General features: G+C 47.3%; 1 protein-coding gene across 1 annotated transcript in view; it reads right to left on the minus strand.

The window, feature by feature from the left end:
- Positions 1-370: 370 nt before the first annotated feature.
- The window catches only part of MORN1 (MORN repeat containing 1), a 50,904-nt gene continuing 31,100 nt past the window's right edge, over positions 371-20,174 (minus strand). The window contains exons 11-14 of the mRNA XM_081341415.1: positions 16,362-16,492; positions 15,484-15,557; positions 3,967-4,040; positions 371-1,095 (exon numbers count right to left, since the gene is read on the minus strand). Coding sequence (XP_081197541.1) covers positions 947-1,095; positions 3,967-4,040; positions 15,484-15,557; positions 16,362-16,492 — 428 coding nt within the window. The 3' untranslated portion in view covers positions 371-946. The remainder of the gene's footprint in view (positions 1,096-3,966; positions 4,041-15,483; positions 15,558-16,361; positions 16,493-20,174) is intronic.

Raw genomic sequence — 20,174 nt, forward strand, 5'->3', positions numbered from 1 at the left:
GGTGTATCTGACTCAGGAAGGATGGAGGGCTTCCAAGACAACGGTACCCTTCAAAGAGATCTCCCAGAATCCCCCTAGTCGGCAATGCTAAGGCATTCTAGGGGAAAGAGGCCCAACCTATCTAGGGGAGACCAGCTCAGGAGGCATCTTGGTCACTAGGGCAGCTTAAGAAGCTCAACCCACATGTCTCCAATCCCAGTTTCCAACAGATCCACTCCCCCCTTCCTCCTCCCCCACTTCCAGCTTTGCTCCTCGCTGGCCTGTTCCACCTAGGTTTTATTTGCAAATAATCAACCGAGCTCCAGAAGGCGCTTTTCAAGGCCCCTTTTCCACTTGTAGTGGGCGAATTTTAAACGTGTTCTCTTTTATTTCTTAATGTGCGGGATGGAGAAGAGTCGCTTTCCACAAAAGCCAAGCGAAACAATCCAGTCGCAAACGGACCATCGGTCAAGCAAGTCCTGCGGTTAATAAATACAATTGATGATGTGCGTCTTCAGTCATTTGACAATCGGCCGATTCATCAGCTTCGACAACGTGAACTATTGCACAAACTCCCTCGCTTGCATGAGGGTTTTTTTTGGGGGGGGTGTTTGTTGTTGTTGTTGTTGTTGAACGCGCAAAGTCCATTTTGATATAGAAAGACATGATACGTAGATGCCAGAGGGACTGTAAGGCTTGGCCTCTATCGTCGGAAAATTAAATATCTAGAGTTCATTGAAATTAATGTTGGCTGGAAGAAATGATAAAACAGATGGCTGGGTTTTGTTTCTTTGCTGTTTGGTTCCCATGCTGAAGATCCTCTCTGAGAGAAAGAAAGACGTTGTGGAGAGGTGAAATTGGATGAATAATTCCCAGGTCAGCGAAGGGCATATATATATATATATATCCCCCTGAGTTCGGGGGGGTGGGGGGGAGCTTGGTTGCGGTCCATCAATTTCCTCCCCCTTTAACTGCCAAGATCTTTCTGAATTTCTTTACCGGAACCCATAACTATCTCTTTCTTTGGCAGGACTTTTAAAAGCTTGAAAACAGGTGGGAGAAGTTGGCCTAGAAACGGAGGTGATGTCACTTCACGAACCGTAATTACATACTCGCCTGAAAGATAGAAAGGAAAGCTGGGAATTAACCGAGGGGTCTGGATTAACGGTTACCCTAAAACAGGCTAGAGAATGGGGCCCGGGAGGACGCTTCTCTGACAAACCACAGAGATTTTACATGGCGGGCTGGCGAGCACGGATCATGTCTCTCCAGGCACGCTCTGGTGGCTGCAATGCATTTCTCCACCTGAGTTACAATCTAAACACCTCCGCCTGCTAATTTGATTATTGAAAAATCCGTGCCTTTTCATTGAAGCACAGCCTCATCGAATGCAACGGGGCCAAGGAGATATTTTACATCCACAGAGCACACCCAGCTTCGATTCCAAACAGTCTCCACACAGCTAGCTCTTTCCCGCCTGCTCCAGGAGATGGGAATCTATCCCGCCGCTCTGCCTTGCCCCAGAATGAGACATTCAAAAGGCAAGTCGACCCAAAAGGCACCGGGGGGGGGGGGCGGCGGGGGGAGGGGGAAAACCAAGACACTTTATCCCTGTCAATGTTTTTCAGACCGAAGGTGGCCTTTCGGCTTCAAACCGCTTGCCGGAGGCCACCTTCGGCATCACAGCCTGCAAGGTTATTATATCACTTGACTAATAAAATAGGATTTTCTGTTCCAGGTGGGTTTTCATTTCCAGTGAAGTTCTCAAGCAGGCAAAACTCACACCCGAGCAACTCAAAGCCTTTGGAGGCGGATAACTAATAGGTCCTTGAGAAAGGAGGCTCAGGTTATTAAACTCAACTCGGCAGGCACAGCACTCTGCCCTTCGGCTTTCTTCTCACAATCCTGAGATTCCCTCCGAGAAAGAACAAACGGGCCCAAGGTGGCCTGGTCACGTTTGAAGATTGAGGAACGGGACATCAGATGAGCATCCCGCTTCCGTCTACCTCCCTCCAGGACTGTAAAGAAAATGGTGAATAGAAAGTGCCGCAGACAATGAATGGATACTGCACCTCACTAACAGGCTATGGCCTATTCGGAATTGGGATGCGCGAGTGGCGGGCTGGGGCATGTGCATGCATGCAGCTCAACTTGGCTCATCGCTCACACAGTCCAGGTCCCCTCTTCCCTTCCCCCCCCCCCCCCGCAAGCTGGGCCGCTAAGCCGCAAAGGTTGGGGACCGCTGGCATGATTCATACTAATAGCAATAGCATTAGGTCATCAACTTCCTCATTCCTGGCTTGGCTGTTGAACGTCTTCAAGACTTTCTTGAAAGCAAATGTTGCAAACGAATTCAGTCAACCCAAAGACTGCTCCTCGTCTATCCTGGTGGGCCTTTGACCATCGGAGTTGCCGTTTTCCACGCCGGCGAAGGAACAAATCCCAACACCTTCTTCTAAAAAAGGTGCCCTTCTGTGCCATTAATCCCACTTCTATAAACTTAAGATTACTGGTGTGAATTTTTATTCAGCTCTGCTTCTAACAGAGAGGGGATTTCTCCCACTTGTCCTGGTCCTTTCCGACTGAAACGCTGGGGACTGAACCCCGAGACCTTCCGTGGAGTCCAAAGTCAGCCCACCCTCCATATTTCAGAGGGATTAATGTGATGAGTGTGCCATTACGCAGCTGAATTAGGGCCAGAATACCTGGGTTAGCAGCCCCTGAATTCAAAAGGGGAAAAGATTCAAGGAGATTCTTCTTCCTCCTCCTCCTCCTCCTCCTCCTCCTCCTCCTTCTTCTTCTTCTTCTTCTTCTTCTTCTTCTTTAGTCTAGGCGAGTGAAATTGTGAAAGAGGTACCTCTGCAAGTTTGGGAAGATTCTGCCGTTGTGCTCCACATGAAAGCCCAGCCTGACACCAGCCCCCGATCGAACAGAGAAAAGCGCGCGTGGAATTGCTCAACGGAGATTAGTTGTCGTGGGGAGGAGCTGATTTGGCCGCAGTCCTAAAAGCTCCGATTTTCAGAGGAAGCTCTCTTTCCAAGGAATGTGAGGCGTGTGCAGTTCCTTGTGTCTTGGGAAGGTAAACATGTGTACCAGAAGACCTACTTATGAACCGATGACACAGTTACCTGGAGGTACAGATGGATTTGCTGTGCGGTTATTCAGTAGAGTACACTTTTGAACTTTGGGGTTGGAAAACTCCTGGGAAGACCGTGGACAGCCGAGACAACAAACTAATGGATCCTCAGAGATATCCACTCAAGAGTTCTAGTTTGAAGCACAAATGATCCCTACTTCGGACACATTGTGTGAAGACCCACAAGAAGGCTCCTGGAACAAGACCTGGAGTGAAGCTATGGTGCCTTCCAATATGACTTTCTTTCTTTCTTTCTTTCTTTCTTTCTTTCTTTCTTTCTTTCTTTCTCTTTCTTTCTTTCTTTCTTTCTCTTTCTTTCTTTCCTTTTTCTTTCTTTCTTTCTTTTTCTTTCTTTCCTTTCTCTCTTTCTTTTTTCTTTCTTTCCTCTTTCTCTTTCTTTCTTTCTTTCCTTTCTTTTTTCTTTCTTTCCTTTCTTTCCTTTCCTTCCTTCCTCCCTCTCTTTCTTTCTCAATTGTTTCACTCTCCTTCTGCAGTAAGCCTTTCTCTCCCTTACTTCCCCACCCATCTGTTCCAAAAACAGGCTGACATTTAAAGAACAGGGAGAAAAAGAATGTCAAGTCACAGCTATCTATATGCAGCCATGAAGGAAGGGAGGGAGGCAGGGAGGGAGGGAGGGCAGCCTCTTCCTAATGTGTGGACTTCAGTTCCCAGATGTCCACACGTCTTAAAGCCACCAAGTTGTGAAACACACAGCCCTAGAGGAGCCTTGTGTTGATAAAAATAAGGGTCTTTTTTTTTTTAAACCGAGGAACATTTGGTCCTTTTTTAAAAAACTTCCGGCCCCGACAGCTGCAACTACACAAAATGAGGGGAAAGCAAGGAAATCTTACCTGGTGCAGGTGATGTGACATTCGGTGAGCTTTCATTCACCCTGGACTTCCACCCTTCAGTGGCCATTCTTGATCTGCGAGAGACAAAGGAAGTGTTACTGCTTTGAAAACCAGTCCAGGTATATTGTCGTGTGCAAGACTAGGCTTCTAAGAGTACAAAGCGCCCATGTTTGGCCCAGACTGAGGGGTTTTAATTTAATTTAATTTAATTGGGTTTTAGTTTTAATTTCAGGGACTGGAATTTAATTAATAGTTTTAACAGATTTTAATTTTTGTATGCTATGTTTTTTAATTTTCCCTGTAAACCGCCCTGAGTCCTATGGGAATAGGGCGGTATATAAATTTAAATAATAAATAAATAATAAATAAATAAATGACCTAAAACAAGGTGGAGCGACCACATCAGCAAGTATGGCGGGCCCAATTGGCAAAGGGAAGCCCAGGCACGTCTTGGTTGGAAACAGGAGGAAGAGGCCTTCCTCCTGCAGTGGGTAGACAATGGCTAAAATGATGATGATGATGATGATGAAAGCTGCGTGTATTTACTTGGAAGTAATCCCATTAAAGGCGATTACCCTGCAGGTAACGGTATCTTGCTTCCTGGGCAGTAAACGTGAGAAGCCCCTTGAGACTTGCCTGATGAGAGTTGAGCGTTTTGCCGGCTTGCTTATTGGGAGGGAGCAAATACTGAATATTTATTCGGCCTTTTTGGGCACAGCCCTTTGCCCGATTGTCACAAAGGTGAAGAGGGTAACCAGGAGGTGAGGAACAGGCTTCGGTGGTCTCCGGGGGGGGGGGGGAAACAAATATAAAACTCAGAAATCCCGCCTCGGAAAGGAACAAAGATAAATAATTTAGCACTAAGAATAACCCGGGTTTCATCCTTTGCCAACAATAGAAGAAATAAAGTTATATGAAAGTGCTTTTTCTTTTTTTTCTTTTTTTTTTGAAAACAAACAGACCCTCTGGGGGTCTAAAAATAATAAATACGAAACAAGAAGAGTTCAAAAGCGATGTGAATTAGTGGAGTATAAAGGGAAGGATTAAAAATAAACAAAATCCTTAAGGTTCCCCCCAAATTGCGTCTATTCATCTACCTCACAACGATTCGACTTTTTTTAATATATTATTATTATTAAACTTCATCAGAATCCTGTGAAGGAGACTCACTGGAAGAAATTGGTTCAAACACATTCACTTAGGTAACGGAAGGAGCAGAACTGTCAGCCTCGTTGTTACTTGGCGATTTATAAACGAGAGAAAAACTGAATCTCAGATTGTACTGGCTATGGAATTTTATTTCCCCCCGCCCAAAAAAAAAACAGCGGCCGAGGACCTCCATATTCTGCTCCTCACGTCGAGGGATAGTGAGGCTCTCAAGTGTCCTTATTTATGAAAAGCTAGTGAATGAGAACATAAGTAGTAACCCCACCCCTTTTTTTTAATGCAACGATGCTTGCGTATCTCATCCAAGGTCCCATCTCTCAACTTTGAAAACATAAATAAATGACTTCATAGGGCTTGCTGGATGCACCGGCAGACATGTTCTTATAAACAGAACGGGATTTATTTCTTTTCTGGAAAAAGAGGTTGTTGTTTTTTTGCTTGCTTCTCAGTTGCCTGAGACACTAAGGCTTTATAATGGGGAGTTGATGGAGAAAATTAACCTCTTTCTCTATTTCGATTAGGGGAATGAAGACTAAAACATAGGAAGAACGGTGGTAGGAATTGGGGACGTCTGGTTTAATGAACAGAAGGACCAGGCGTGACATCATAGCAGCCTTCCATCATTTGAGGGGCCGCCACAAAAGAAGAAGTGGGGGGGGGGTCCACCTATTCTCCAAAGTCACCTGGGACTGACTGGGAAATTTCCTCTAGAGGCCTGCTCAAACGTCCAAGTTCTGATCAGATTGTGGAGGTCATCCATATTCAAAAGTGACCCTTCTCTCTGGTAGCGGATCATCCCTGGGAATTTAGCTGGATCCCCAGGATGAAACGTTTTCTGCCGTAAATGATTTTAAATTATCGCAACCAATTGTTATCTGTCTCCTCCAGCTTTTATTCCCTGCCGGTTGGGTCGCTGGAAGCAGCTTTCCTCTCTGTTAAAAAGCGAAGTTCTACGGGCAATTGTTTTGACATTTGTCGATGGGAGAGCGAGAGGGAAATGACGTAAGCAAATAATATACGGAAGATAAGATTCATTCTTAGAACAGGCGTCCTTTTAACTAGGCTCAGGACTTCCAAAGACTGCACTCTTGATCGGCTGCTGCTGAGCGTGTCCAACTTCAGGAACACAGTGCCCAAATTATAACTGCGTTTTTAGCCGGGTAATTTGTTCAGGGAGCGATCCAGGGGTCCCATCAGAAAATTGGGTTTTTACACAGGAATCTGTTGGAAGTGCCTTGATAAATTTTCATGGGGTAAGTCAGAAAGTAAATACACCAGGAAACAAAAAGGGAGTTGGAAGGGTGCCAGAGGAAGAGGTTTTGATCTTGGCAAATCCTCCCAATAGGAACACTTTGCTGCATTATAATTCAGCCTATTGAAGCCTATTGTAATTTTAAGCTCTGCAACCCAACGATCAGTTAGGCCCATAGAATGGATTCGGCCTCTCTCGTGACTTAATGCTCCCTTTTCCCTTCAGCGGGATTAACGTTTCTTCCGAAGCAGGTTTATTCTTTCCATTACCCTGGATAGCATTCAGAAAGGAGTGGTCCCTTCCAGGCAGAGATGACGGCAATAGGAATATTAGCCGCCTGAATCGGACTTACAGGCAGGATTAATGCAAGGTTTTTATTATGCCACACCGCTTACTTTTCAACTCCTTTGAAAAGAACCTTTAAACTAACTAAATTGCTTTCCTTTCACGGACTTAGCCAAGTACTTATTTCACATGCAAAGCCAACTTTCCCCTTTTAGTGAAATCGTGCCAGATTCAAATCCAGAGGCGTTTTGCACAAAAGTACTAAGATCTGGGGGAGGTATAAAGTCTCCAATTCAATGTTCGGACTTGCAGAGAGCCAAGGTTGCCATGCAAGTTTATTCAGAGGTAAAACATCCTGACCTGAGTTCATCCAAGACCCATTAACCTCAGATCCAAGTTACTGAAGCACAAGATATGATCAAATGGAATATCTTAGGCTTCACACCATGGTCCAGTTCACTTGACAGGCAAAACGCGTGGTTAGGTTCCTGCAATCCACCAAACAAATAACCAACCAAGCTGATTTTGGACATCCTGTGGTACCAAGCCAGCCTTTAGACTTGATAAGTGTTCATCCTAAGGAAGAATAGGATAGAATAGAAGCTGGAAGGGACCTTGGAGGTCTTCTAGTCCAGCCCCCTGCTCAAGCAGGAGAACCTATACCATCTTGTTCAAGTGACTGTCTAGTCTCTTTTTAAAAATCTCCAGTGATGGAGCTGTTCCATTGGCTGATTATCCTCACTGTCAGGAAGTTTCTCCTTCAATTCCAGGTTGCTTCTCTCCTTGATTAGTTTCCATCCATTGTTTCTCGTCCTTCCCGCTGGTGCTTTGGTGAATAACGTGACCCCCTCTGCCTTCTGGCAGCCCCTCAAATACTGGAATAACTGCTATCGCGTCTCCCCTATTTCTTCTTTTCTTTAGACTAGCCAAACCCAAGTGTCAAGCAATTAACATTCGATGTTCTGCAGCCGTTCTTCTTATGTTTTGGTCTCCAGGCCTTGGATCATCTTAGTTGCTTTTCTCTGAATTTTTTCCCCCAAACTCTCAAGGTCTTTTTTGTGATATGGTGACCAAATTTGGCTGCAGTGTTCCAGGCGTGGTCTCACCAGGGTTTTATAAGAGAGGATCTTCTCCAATTGACAAGGAGCCTTCCTCCCTCAGCTCGGGCATCCCCAAGGATCTGAAGCCAGAGGTCCAGTATGAAAATGACTGAGCGAACGAGGGGAGTTGAGCAGCTGGTCAGCTGAGGCCAATTCCCCCCCCCACATACCAAATAATCCCTGCCTCTCAATCCGCCACCATTAAGAGAACCCCACTCCTCGCGAGTTGCTCCATTTATTATTTCTGCATTGCGTCAGGGGGGAAGTATTCCCACTAAGCCACAGGGATTAAAAGACCGAAGCGGTGGGGGACCCAGATCATATCCGTCATACCCATCTGTTTTCGATTCCAACGTTTCGCACCTGCTTTTATTTATTATTCCTTGCTTAGACAAGACAGGATTCATTTTTCAAGCTATTCCCCCCCCCCTTCCTTCCTGAAGAAAAGCATAGAAAGGCAAGGGTTTCTTTAAAAAACAAAAAAGAGAGGATCATTATCATCTATTCTTTCAAGCTCTCTTCGGCCTCATTCTGAAGACGAAACTCCCAAGAAGAGATTTTAAGAATGATTGACGTGAGGGGGCTCTCGGACCCATCAGCTCTTCGGAGTCGTCAGCTGGATGAGCGCAACTCAGCTAAAGTTAGGGCTCCATGCTGGCTTGTTTTCTTGCTATGCTGGCCCTGACATCTTACCAATAAAGGAGAAGCTTTGTAGCTCAGGGTTGACATGAGGGGTCTCTGCTGCTCTCTGAGCTGGCTTGTTTTCTTGCAGACGTTTCACCACCCAAAATATCCTAAGCAGACCGAAAGACCCGACAGGCCCAGAAGGAAAAAAACAGGAGTCATTTGCAACAAACCATGTAAGATGCGCAACGATTGCTCTGTAGGACGAACAGGCAGGACGTGTAGGAGAAGCCAGTCTGGTTCAAAGCCGCTTCTCTTAAGACTTTACCTTTAGTGTTAAAAAAAAAGATGGCAGCGAAGGGGAACAATGGAGACAAGAGAGGGAGAAGAAGCAATGCAAGAATGACAAGAAGAAGAAACAACGGCTGATCGAGGAGAGAAACAACCTAGAGCTAAGGGGGAATTTCTTAGCAGGGAGAACAATTAAGCAGCGGAGTGACTTGCCTCCATCACTGGAGGTTTTCAAGAGGAGATTGGACAAGCATTTGTCTGAAACGCTATCGGATCCCCCGCTTGAGCAGGGGGTTGGACTAGAAGACCTCTGAGGTCCCCTTCCAACTCTCTTATTCTGAGAAGGTAACGAAAGGTGGACATCCTCCTAAATAACTGAGAGAGGCAAAGGAAGGGAGGCTGCATTTGAAGATCCCAAACAATTGGGCAAACCAAAAAAATCCAATTTTTTGTTAAGTATTTTTTTTTTGTTCAGAAACAAGAACATAGCAGATGGGTATCCGCAAACAACATGCGTTGCTCATGGGTGAACAAATGGAGAAAAGTATGACTGGCTACTTTCTTGTACACTTCCGTTGAGGCAACTGGCAGCGTCCACAGTTGTACCAATCACTTTTTTAAAAAGCATTCCCCCCCCCCGACATTTTCAGTTCTTTATCCAGATAAGAAAGATGAGAAGTACACACCATGCCTTCCTTCTGGAAGGTTCTTTCGGCCCTGTCAGACCAGGGTGCGTGTTTCACCGCAGCCCTACCACGAGAGGTTTGCTCCAGGTGGTCTCAGAAAGGGCCAAAAAGAAAATTATTATCTTTATCGTTGTTTGAAATGAAGATAATATGGTTATATCTTGACTGACAGGGAAGAAAGAAAGATCTTTGGGGTTTGTTTGTTTTTTTTTCCTCCTGCCTCACGTGCCAAAATAACTTGGCTCTCTTTGGTTTGATCCACCTTGATATAGGGAGGAATTATTCACTGTTCTAGTTCAGGCAGCAAAATTCTTTGGGGTTATCCAAATGTTCTTTTCCCAAGGTTTCTCCACATTCTTACACAACTGGGTTTCATTTAAGCAAGCCTTTCCCTTCAGCTGCTTGGGGAGGGGGAGGAAAAAAAGCAACTTTGAATACCACTTGAAAGTGGCTTCTTCTCAAAATGTGTACAGTTGTTGATTGTCCATCTACAGACGCTATAGTAGCTGTGGAGTATGCGCAGTATGCTTGTAGCCCGATGGGCTTAATACAGGACGTGAACTAGAGGCGCTGCCCTTGGCCGCTTCCTTACACAAACTGGAGCAGTGAAAGCTTCCTTATCGTGGAGAGAAGCAACCTGGAACTAAGGAGAAACTTCCTGACAGTGAGGACAATTCACCAGTGGAACAACCTGCCTCCAGAAGTTGTGGGTGATCCATCACTGGAGGCTTTTAAGAAGGGGTTGGACATTTGTTAAGTGAGTTTTGCCCCATTTTAGGGAAATGGAGAGGTTTCCAAGCTGAGCCATGGCTGGCTCAGGAATTCTGGGAGTTGAAGTCCACGAGTCATAAAAAAAAAGCCAGCCTTGCCTACCCCTGAGTATAGGGGTCTTCTGCTTGAGTAGGGGGTTGGACTAGAAGACTCTTCCAACTCTTATTATTCTATTGTTTCTGAAAGAAAGAGCTGGCCAATAAGTGCAGGGAATATAGACCAAAGCTCGTTAGGGTGAGACCATTAATATAAACACATCAACTGATCCGGTCCCAGGTGGAAGAAGGAAAGACTGCTCTGCTCAAGAGTTCCGTTCAGCAGTTTGGGGCAGAAACGAGTCTTGTTCTGTTCCTTCCAGCCTGACAGCTGAGATTCAAGCAGAAGGAAGAAAGGGGGGGGGGAAGGGAATGCATCATTTCACGGTAGCATCAAGTATCAATTCAAGTGTTCAAAAAAAGAAGGGGGGGAAAAACCCCCAACTAATTGACTCCATCTGTATTGATTTAAGGACTGATTAAATGCCTAATCAAGAAAGCCTTAATTAATTTTTCCCCCCTCCCCTGAGCAAGAAGAGCCAGGGGAAGGGGTGAAAGGGAGAGGAAGAGGAAAGCATTTATTAATGATAACGCCTCACCCTGCGTGTCAGATTTCCTCCGTGTCATGTACAACAGTCTTCCCATGAGTAATTACTCGCAAGGTCGTTTTCTGGATTTCACTTTTGAGACTGGTGAAGGGACATATGGATTAGCTGACTGGATTAGATTCTTGGGGGGGGGAGTGCTGCAAGGGGGCAGCGTGCCTGCCCCCCCCCCTTTCTCAAGTCAAAACAGGTAATCAGAGGCTGCCAAGGACAAGCAAATCCTCCGTGGCTGTCAAGAGCCAGCTGGCCCTGCAGCCTTGGGAAAAGAAGGCTGTCCTTGCCAAGTTTTGACATGAAGCTAGCAGGAGAAAAAAATATATGAGGCGCCCTTGGGCGAGTTAGCGTCAAAATCCCCAACCGTCGTAAATATGAGTCCGTTGCCAAAGGCCCGAATGTTGATCAGGTGATCACGGGTATGCTGCGATGGCGGCAAGTCCGAAAAACGGTTGTCTCTTTTTTTTTCCAGTGCCGTGGCGACTTGGAACAGTCACTAAACGAGCGGTTGCAAGTGAAGGGCTACCTGTGAAGACAGCCCCCCCCATTGAAAGAGCCACTGAAATGCGGCGATAACAAGGAAGAGGACAACGCAGAAGACCTGCTTTGAACCTTGGCAACTGACCAGCATTGCTCAGACTCATCCTGGCTTCTGGTGACTGCGTTTCTGCCTCCAAGGACGTCAACGAGCACGGGAAACGGAGGGCCCAAGTCTTGTCGCCTCTCACAAAAACCATCTCAAGAGGAATCGCCAGGAGCCACCAGGGAGGATCGGGGACCAGAGAAGGAAGGAAGGAAGGAAGGAAGGAAGGAAGGAAGGAAGGAAGGAAGGAAGGAAGGAAGGAAGGAAGGAAGGAAGGAAGGAAGGAAGGAAGGAAAACCCAGATCTGGCTCCCAGCACCACCACCCCATTTTAGCCAGGCATGGGATCAAATACAGGTGCACTCTCTGTCCGGAGAGACTGGAAGGCTTGATAACCAGGCTGGGAGGGGGAGGGACGGGGAGGGAGTGCCGCCATCTCTCCCCACTTCCCCAAGTCTGGCTCATTAAAGCAACCTGGGAACAGCCACAGCAGCTGCTCCCCGAACATTGTTCGGGAAACTCGCTGGGATCTTGATCACGTTTCAAAAATTCCACCGAGCGCTTGATGTGTGTATTGGGGGGGAGGGGGGGAGAGGGAGACCACATTTTCAGGCAAAATAAGATGGCAGCGTAAAGCCGAGTGCCATGGCTGGGGTTTTTATTGGCTCCACATTTTGCAAATCGATGCTTAGCAATTGTTGCAATGGAAAAACAACAAATGCCCTCAGCTGCCACAGCTGCCTCCAATTTTCTTAAAACAGTATATGGGGGGTGGGGAGTGTGTATGTGTGTGTGTGAGGGGGGGGGAGAGAAATGGGAATTCCCCAACCTTCTTCCCATCCAGAAATACCTTTTTTTTTTTGAAGAGCCGATGGAAAAGGGGAGGGTGAGATGTCTTGGGGATCGTTCGATGCCAACGGTCCAGTCATCTGTGACGGACATCAAAACCGCGCCTTGCTTTCCCAACGGCGCCCAGGAGGCCGAAAACCCCCCCGTTGTGGTGTGTGTGTGCTGAAAGCGAGCCTGTTCGGGAAGCCACGGCGCTTTCAAAGGCCGCCGTCCTCGCCCTCTCTCCGTTGGGATCCTCGACCTTATTGAGGTCATCATTTCCAGCCAAGAGCCGAGTTGCTTTAACTGACTTCTCCTGCAGTTGTCCCCGTGGCCCTGGCGCGGAAGGACTGCTCGTATTTCTTTCCAGGGTTTGGAGACCGTTTCCCTGTTACCCATCTTCAGGCGGCTGGCAGTTGGTAACGGTGCACAAACGCAAGCGGAAGGATGAAATAGCCGCAAAGGAGAGCTTGGACGAAAGAAAGCAGGAAGGAGAGCAAAGAGAGGTTCCCCAAGGTGCTTTTCCACCAGGCAAGTGGACTCTCTTGATTTTCTTTGGAAGACGTTTCGCTTCTCCTCCAAGAAGCTTCTTCGGCTTTGACCGGATGGTGGGGAATGGAAGGACTGATATTCCTTGCAGACAAGCTGGTCGTTTGCCTTCTTTTACAGTGTCCTGGAGGCCGCTCGGACGTTTCTCTGTGTCCTAAAGGGTCACTTAGCCTCAGCGGCTCTCGAAAAGAAGGCAAACAACCAGCTGTCTGCAAGGAATATCAAGTCCTTCCATTCCCCACCATTTGGTCAGAGCCGAAGAAGCTTCTTGGACGAGAGGCGAAACGTCTTCCAAAGAAAAACAAGGAAGTCCACTTGCCTCGTGGAAAAGCACCTTGGGGATAACTACGACTTGGACGACTTGAGAATCAGAGATTTTAAGAGGGGACTGACGGGAGGGTCCAGCTGGGAGGCCGAAGACTCGGACTGACCAAGGCTTGGGGGAAACGACGTGAATTCAGATGTTTCAGCGAAGAGGTGGAATTAAATTCTCGGCTGGGATGGATCACAAATCTGCCCTTCCTCTGACATATCTGGACGTAGCTAGGGCTACTTTTGCTAGCCACATTTCCAAACCCGCTCAGCGGCCAATACAGGGAGCCCTCGACTTAACCACAGTTTGTTAAGATGAAAAGACGGCTCATTTCTTGAACCCCCTACTACCCGCCAGGGCCCCCCAAGAGCATCCAAAGAGACCAAATCAAAGCAGAGCCAGTTCTTGAGAGAAAAGAAAGTTGACTCTACTTCTTAATGTTTGACATTCCTTTTTTTCCCCAAAAAAAATAAATGTTTAAATAGCATTCCTGCTGTTATTGACGTTTCTGCCTTTTCTCATTTATTTACGCTCTCCTTATTCATCTTTCCCCACCTGTGTTTGTGCGTGCATTTTATGCTTTTAAACCATTATGGGATAAGCTACATGTAATTTTTTTTTTTTAAAAAAAAGCCGGTGATCACTCTTCCAGTGATTTTTATCTTCTTGGCCAGTTTCCATTGCAACTTGGTTTCTTCCTCTCTCTTATGGTCTGGAGCGCACGGATTTTGTCATTTCCTGTGTTGTAAGTCCTTCTCCGTTTCTTCCCCAGCTGTTGAGCATTACCTCAACTAAGCAGATTTAAAGGCTCAAATTGGGGCTTATTCCTCATAGTTCGTTTAATGTATTAGGAAGCGGGACAGCAATTTGTTCCAGTGGTCCCTCCACCCTTCAAAAACACAACTCTTGTGTTTTCTCTCAGGAGAAGCCTGCGCAAGGACTGCATGTGTCAAACACAAACAACCACCAGGGTCGCAAGCCACAAGTGGTGGGATTCAGCCGGTCCGCACCACTCGGGCAGAACCGGTAGCTACTTTTTTGTTGCCCAGGCCCAGAACGGGTTTCCAGAAGCGGCATCCACACCGAGAACCGGTGGTTCACCTATTTGAATCCCACCGCTGCCCTGGTCTACTGAGTACCTGGCTGCCGGCAGCTGCTCGTTTGTTCAGTTCGCAACTCTCCTGGACATTTATATTTTGCTGGCTTCTACTCCCCTAGCTGAAATCTTAACTTATATTGCTTAGTCCACGCATGACAAGCCGTCTGCCAAATGAATAAACAAACAAACAAACCACTCTTCTCCTTTGTCCCAGCGGAGGTGGCGAGGGCTCTCTTCCGCCCGGCCCGCCGAGCCCAAACCACTGGAGTTGCTTGTGCCAAGGCGAGATCGCTCCAACAGCTTCTGCCACTCAGATGAAAAACCAATTAGATCTCCCTGGCGGTTTTCTTTCTTCCAGCAGGCACCTAATTGGAGCCACACCAGCCACCACTCCTTCTCTTCCTCCTGAAGACAGCTGTAACCACTAATCTTCCTGCTGTTATCTTGCCCCTCTAAACCAATTGGTCTCAATATCTGCTGGCGTTGCTGTAGGGCAGCGAGCCGGTATTCCTGTGGGTATCAGGATCAAAAACGAGGCTGGTGCTGCGGGAAAAGCAGTTCTGCAAGGAACGCTGGCTTCTCTCTCCTGACTTCAGGGAGATGCTCGTGGCAGTGTGGGGCAGGGCTGGGGCCCAAGGGTCCCTCGAGAGGGTTCAACCTGCGGCAAAGGCGCCCCTGGCCGAAGGCGGCTTCGTGTGATCGGTGAATGAATCACCCTCCGTTTAGAGTATTAACCTGTCAGGAGGAGGACGCGAGACTTTCTTTGCGACGTCTCCAAGTGCCAGGCTGGAAATGAAAAAGGAGGATGGTCCATTGTGTCGCGCTCACAATCCAAAAGTTGAACAAGCGGGCAGAAATTTGGAAAACGAGTTGGGGTGGACGGCGAGGGACAGCGGTTCTCAACCTGTGGTCCGTGGACCCCTAGGTGGGAGTCCATGATATCATCCCAAACCTTTACCTTTACTTTTTATTATGGAGTGACTACAAGCTTGTCCACAAAACAAAATGTAGGAAGGAGGGAGGGAGAGAGATTATAAAGATGAAGAAATGTCACAAACAGGTTTCACAAGAATCCTACTTGACCTTTGTAAGAAGTCACATTGATAGAAGCCACTCTTATTACAGAAACCAATAAACACAGTATGACTCACCCAACATGAACAATGATTTTTTAAAAAACTGCAAGTCACTAAGTTTTAGAAATAAATAAAGGCATGCTTTGGTCCTACTCTATGCAACGGTTTCATATCCCAGCCAGATTTCCACCTCCTTCCCACCCGAGTCCATTTGCCTTAAAGCAGAGTCAACTCCAATTTTTAAGGAAGATGGGACATACCTGCTACGTCGGGGTGGAAGCAGGGTGGAAGCTTCCACGGTCTCTGAGGAGACCCTTTTCTCTTCAACTTCACTCTGTAGGGATGGGAGTTGCGAGGAAGAAAAACAGTAGATCAGTATTAAAGAGGTACTGGAATACAATGCAGTTTGAAAAAGAAAGAGAGAGAGAGAGAGAGAGAGAGAGAGCGCAACAATTAACAGATTGATTAGTTCTGGAGATTTGTATAATCACAAGGCTGGATGGGACCTTGGAGGTCTTCTAGTCCAGACATGTCAAACACAAGGCCCAGGGGCCAGATCCGGCCCGCGAAGTGGTTTCATGTGGCCCTGGAAACAGGGAGGGAACGGCCCCCACTTCCTTGGCCCAGAGACCCTCCTTCTGCCAGAGACCCCCAGATCTGTCCCACTCCTGCCCAGGCCCCCATAGGCACCCTTGATGCGAACGATGTAGAGCTGGCCACACCCACCCAGTAGGCCATACGTACTCTAGCCACGCCCACCCAGTAGGCCACGCCCACCCAGGCCACGCCCACCCGGCCCCCTGAAGGCAACCACAATGCTGATGCGGCCCTCAATTAAATTGAGTTTGACACCCCTGTTCTAGTCCAACCCCCCTGCCCAAGGCAGAAGACCTTATACCATCCCAGACGTATATACGGTGGTCCAGTCTATTTCTGAAATCGCCTCCAGTGATGGAGCAACCCACAACTCTGGGAGGAAAGCTGTTCCATTAATTCTTCCCACTGTCAGGAAATTCCTCCTTCACCCTTCTAGGATGGCTCTCTCTTTAATGATCTTCCTCTTGGGGGACATTCAGGGGTGTGAGAGAAGGGGGAAAAGCCCTGCCACCCCCCTCCCCAAACATTTGGTCTTTCTTACTTCAGGCAGTTCGCCCGTCTGTGGATCGGGCTCCGGATCGACCAGGAGAGAGGCAAGGCGGATGTTTCTGAAAGTGGCCCAGCCACGCCTGCTCCTTTGCAGATGGGGAAACCCGAAGGCATAGCTTCCTCCTAGGGGACAAAGAAGAAGAATCTGCGGTGAAAGCTGGCATCTCTCTCACCTGGTTCGGTTCAGCGGCCCTTCCACATTCCGTATCCTATTCGCTTCCTTGCAAGGAGGCCTACAGCCAACACCCTTTCCCACGGGAGCCCAAAATACAACGGCAAGGATCGAGTTCTTCATCCGAGGCCCCTGGAATAACTCTGGTGACAGAGGGGAAAAATCACCAGCTTCTCCCGCAGAGCCGTTACTTCAGTCAGGTCAGGTCGGAAGGCCTTTTCATCTGCTTCTCACACCCCTGATTTCCTGCCCTTCCTTACCCCGCCCAGCTCCTTTTATCCTAATTTGCAAAGAGCAGGGCTGAATGAAAGATGTCCCATCAGCCTCAAGATTTCCTTTCCTTTCCTTTCCTCTCCTTTCTCCTTCCTTTCCTTTCCTTTCTCTTACTTTCCTTTGCTCTGTCCTATCCCATCCCATCCCATCCCATCCCAAAGGTGCTTTTTCCCAGAAGCAACTGGACTTTCTTGTTTTTCCTTTGACGGCCTGTCGCTTCTCATCCAAGGAGCTTCTCCAGCTTCTTCTTTTAGAGAGCTGTTGAAGCCACTTGGAGGTTTGCCTGTGTCCTCAGTGTCACCTGAGTAGTGCAGATGGGTGTGGAGCCTTCTTGGGACTGTGTTGTGGAGTTGTCCTGTCCTTCCCTACCCTACCCTCCACAATACAACACAGTCCTTTCGTGTGCTGTTCAGGCGACCGTGGGCATGCTGCAACCGTCCTGTGACGAAGGGTCATATGTCACTTTTTTAGTGCCTTTGTAACTTCCAATGGTCACTAAATTAAATAGTTGTTAAGTCAAGGACTACTTGCAAAACAAAGACAATTGTGTTGCTCAGAGCCGTCTTTCTTTCCTCTGGCAATTTCTGCCTGGTCATGAAAATGGCCTTCCGGTTTGCAAGTTAGCCTTACGCCTTTTACAAGGACATCAGTTCTTAACACACACACACACACACACACAAACACACGCACACACCCTCTTCATTAGCTTTCGCTGCTCGAATGGGAAGCAGATTGCTTACAGCACCATTTCCAATCTCTTAATGCACTAATAGTTTTCAATAAAAGACGTTCCAGCTGCCGAGGGCTGACCTGCCCGGTGAGCTGTGGGGCAGGGAAAATGCCTGCCGACCCAGGGGAGCTTCCGTGGTGCTGGTGACTCACCCCACCGCAACCTCAAAACGGCAGAATTCGAGATTTCTTTCCTAGTTGCTGCTGTAGGCTTTTCCCCCCCACCTCTCCAAATGGAGCCAAAGCCCGTTTACGGCTGTCCCGTAGAATGGGTGGTAAAAGAGGTGGTCCTCGGCTTACCACAGTTCATTTGGTAACCGTTCAAAGTGACGACGGCAGGGGGAAAAGTCACTTGTGACCGTTTTCCACCATTACGACCTTGGCAGCATCCCCAAGATCATGGGATCAAACCTGCGACGACAGGCAACTGGTTCATACTGATGACCGTGGCTGTGTCCCAAGATCACGTGATCCCCTTTTGCGACCTTCTGACAAGCAAAGTCAATGGGGAAGCCAGATCCGCTTAACGATCATTGTTGTTATTAATAACTTAAGAACAAGAAGCTTTCTTGTTCTTAAATTGTCAAGTTAGTAACAAAACTCACTTAACGAATGTCTCACTTAACGCCAAAACTAGTCTCCCTTTAATTCTTTGTCGGTAAATTTAAATTTCACACACAGATAGTCTTGTCGCAGGAGCAACTCCTGTGAAGGCTGAAAGGCGAGAGGGGAAGCGGGGTGCTCCATCCCATATTTGGGGTAGACCAGTCTCACGGGGGGGGAAAAAACACCACTCAACAGCAAAAATTGGGGGCTCAGTTGTGGTCCTAAGTTGAGAACTACCTGTAGTGCTTTTTAAAGTATCAGGCCAGGCACTGGGGTCCAACCAAGCAAAGAGAATCCTTCCCTGGGGTGTCACCCCTCAAATCCTCCCTCCCTGTCTCTTTTAATTACGACAGCGATGTTTTCTTGATCAGCGAGATAAAGATCATCTCATCACCTTGGGGAAGAAGAACACAGCAGTCAGGAGTGGGATGACTAGCTGGCTAATGACTGAAGATGGGGCAGACTGACCTCCTCTGGAGGAGTGAAATGCCAATTAATTATCTTCCTTTTTTTCAACAACCAGCTCAATTACCACGGGCTAATCACCTGTGTAGGGCACCACACACACACACACACACACACACACCCCAAAGCAGAGGAAGGAGAGAAACCGGATCAGCCTCAAGCACCTGTAACAGAGAAGGACAAGGGTGATTATTGTCAAGCTGTAGGCCCAGCAGCTAATCCTGGGCGTGAAGAGTTATGGGTCGATCCTGGCTGCCCCCCATGCCCAAACGGAGTGTTCTCCCTTCAGAAAAAAAAAGAAGAAAGAAAGAGAAAGACTGCTTGGGGTGCCTTCAGAGCTGCAAAGGGATTCCCTGTAAAGGTGACCAGACACCGTTCATTAGCCTTTAATACTCAATTCAATTACCAATAAATGCCAGTAATTAATAAGGTAGGTGTGGGGAAGGTGCTGAGACGCCACGCAAGCCGAGACTTCCACAGGGACGAAATGGAGACCATTTAGATTGCCTGAGCTTCCCTCCTAGGTCTTAGGGTCCTGGTGAACATCAGGTGGCAGCAGGTAATAATAATAATAATAATAATAATAATAATAATAATAATAATAATAATAATAATAATAACAACAACAACAACAACAACAACAATAATAATAATAATAATAATAATAATAATAATAATAATAATAATAATAATAACGATGATGTCGGAAGGGATCTTGGGGGTCATCTAGTCCAACCCCCTGCTCAGGCAGGAAACCCTATACCATTTCTCATTACACAGAATTATACAGAGATTTCTCATTATACAGGCAGTCCTCAACTTATAAACTACGACTGAGCCCCAGGTTTCCGTGGCTAAGCGAGACCTTTGTTAAGTGAGTTTTGCCCCATTTCACGACCTTCCTTGCCACAGTCGTTAAGGGAACCACTGCATTCGCACAGCTGTTAAGTGAATCTGGCAAAGGGAGGGAGGGAGAACTGCAGAAACAAGTAGAAGAAAAAAATGTGCTGGCTGACCCTTCCTCAGAATAGGGAATAAATTGGGACGGCTGTCGTTTTTGCTCTCCGTATATCTCATCTGGGAAATGCTATGCCGGTAAACGCGATAGATATCCCGGGAAAGAGGATTGGATGAATTTTAGCCTGACATCAAAATAACAGACAGCCATAAACCAAAAAACGGCAAACGCTCCCTCTAAGAATGCTGATTCTGAGGGCGCCAAAGGAGACACGCACAAATGCACAAAGCAGCCTTGACTAGCTCCAGCGAAACTGACACACCAGAAGACGTGAGATATTTTGCATCCGTTGGGGAGGGGGGGAAACCAAAAACCCCTCCTCCCCCCCAAAAAAACACCCCCCTGTAATGACAGACTAGTTAAAGAGATGGAAGGGAACTTCCAGGGGGAACCCTCGAAGAGATGCTGACTCCAGGCCACGAGGATGTCCAGAACATATGGTTACAAGTTGTGTTTGTAATCCCTCTAATGAACAACTGAAAGAAAAACAGCAAAGTTTTACATTAAGGAAACTCAAGTTTCCAGATAGGAAATCCTAACCT

Source organism: Vipera berus (assembly GCF_964194415.1).
Source record: "Vipera berus genome assembly, chromosome: 17".
Taxonomy (NCBI): Eukaryota; Metazoa; Chordata; class Lepidosauria; order Squamata; family Viperidae; genus Vipera; species Vipera berus.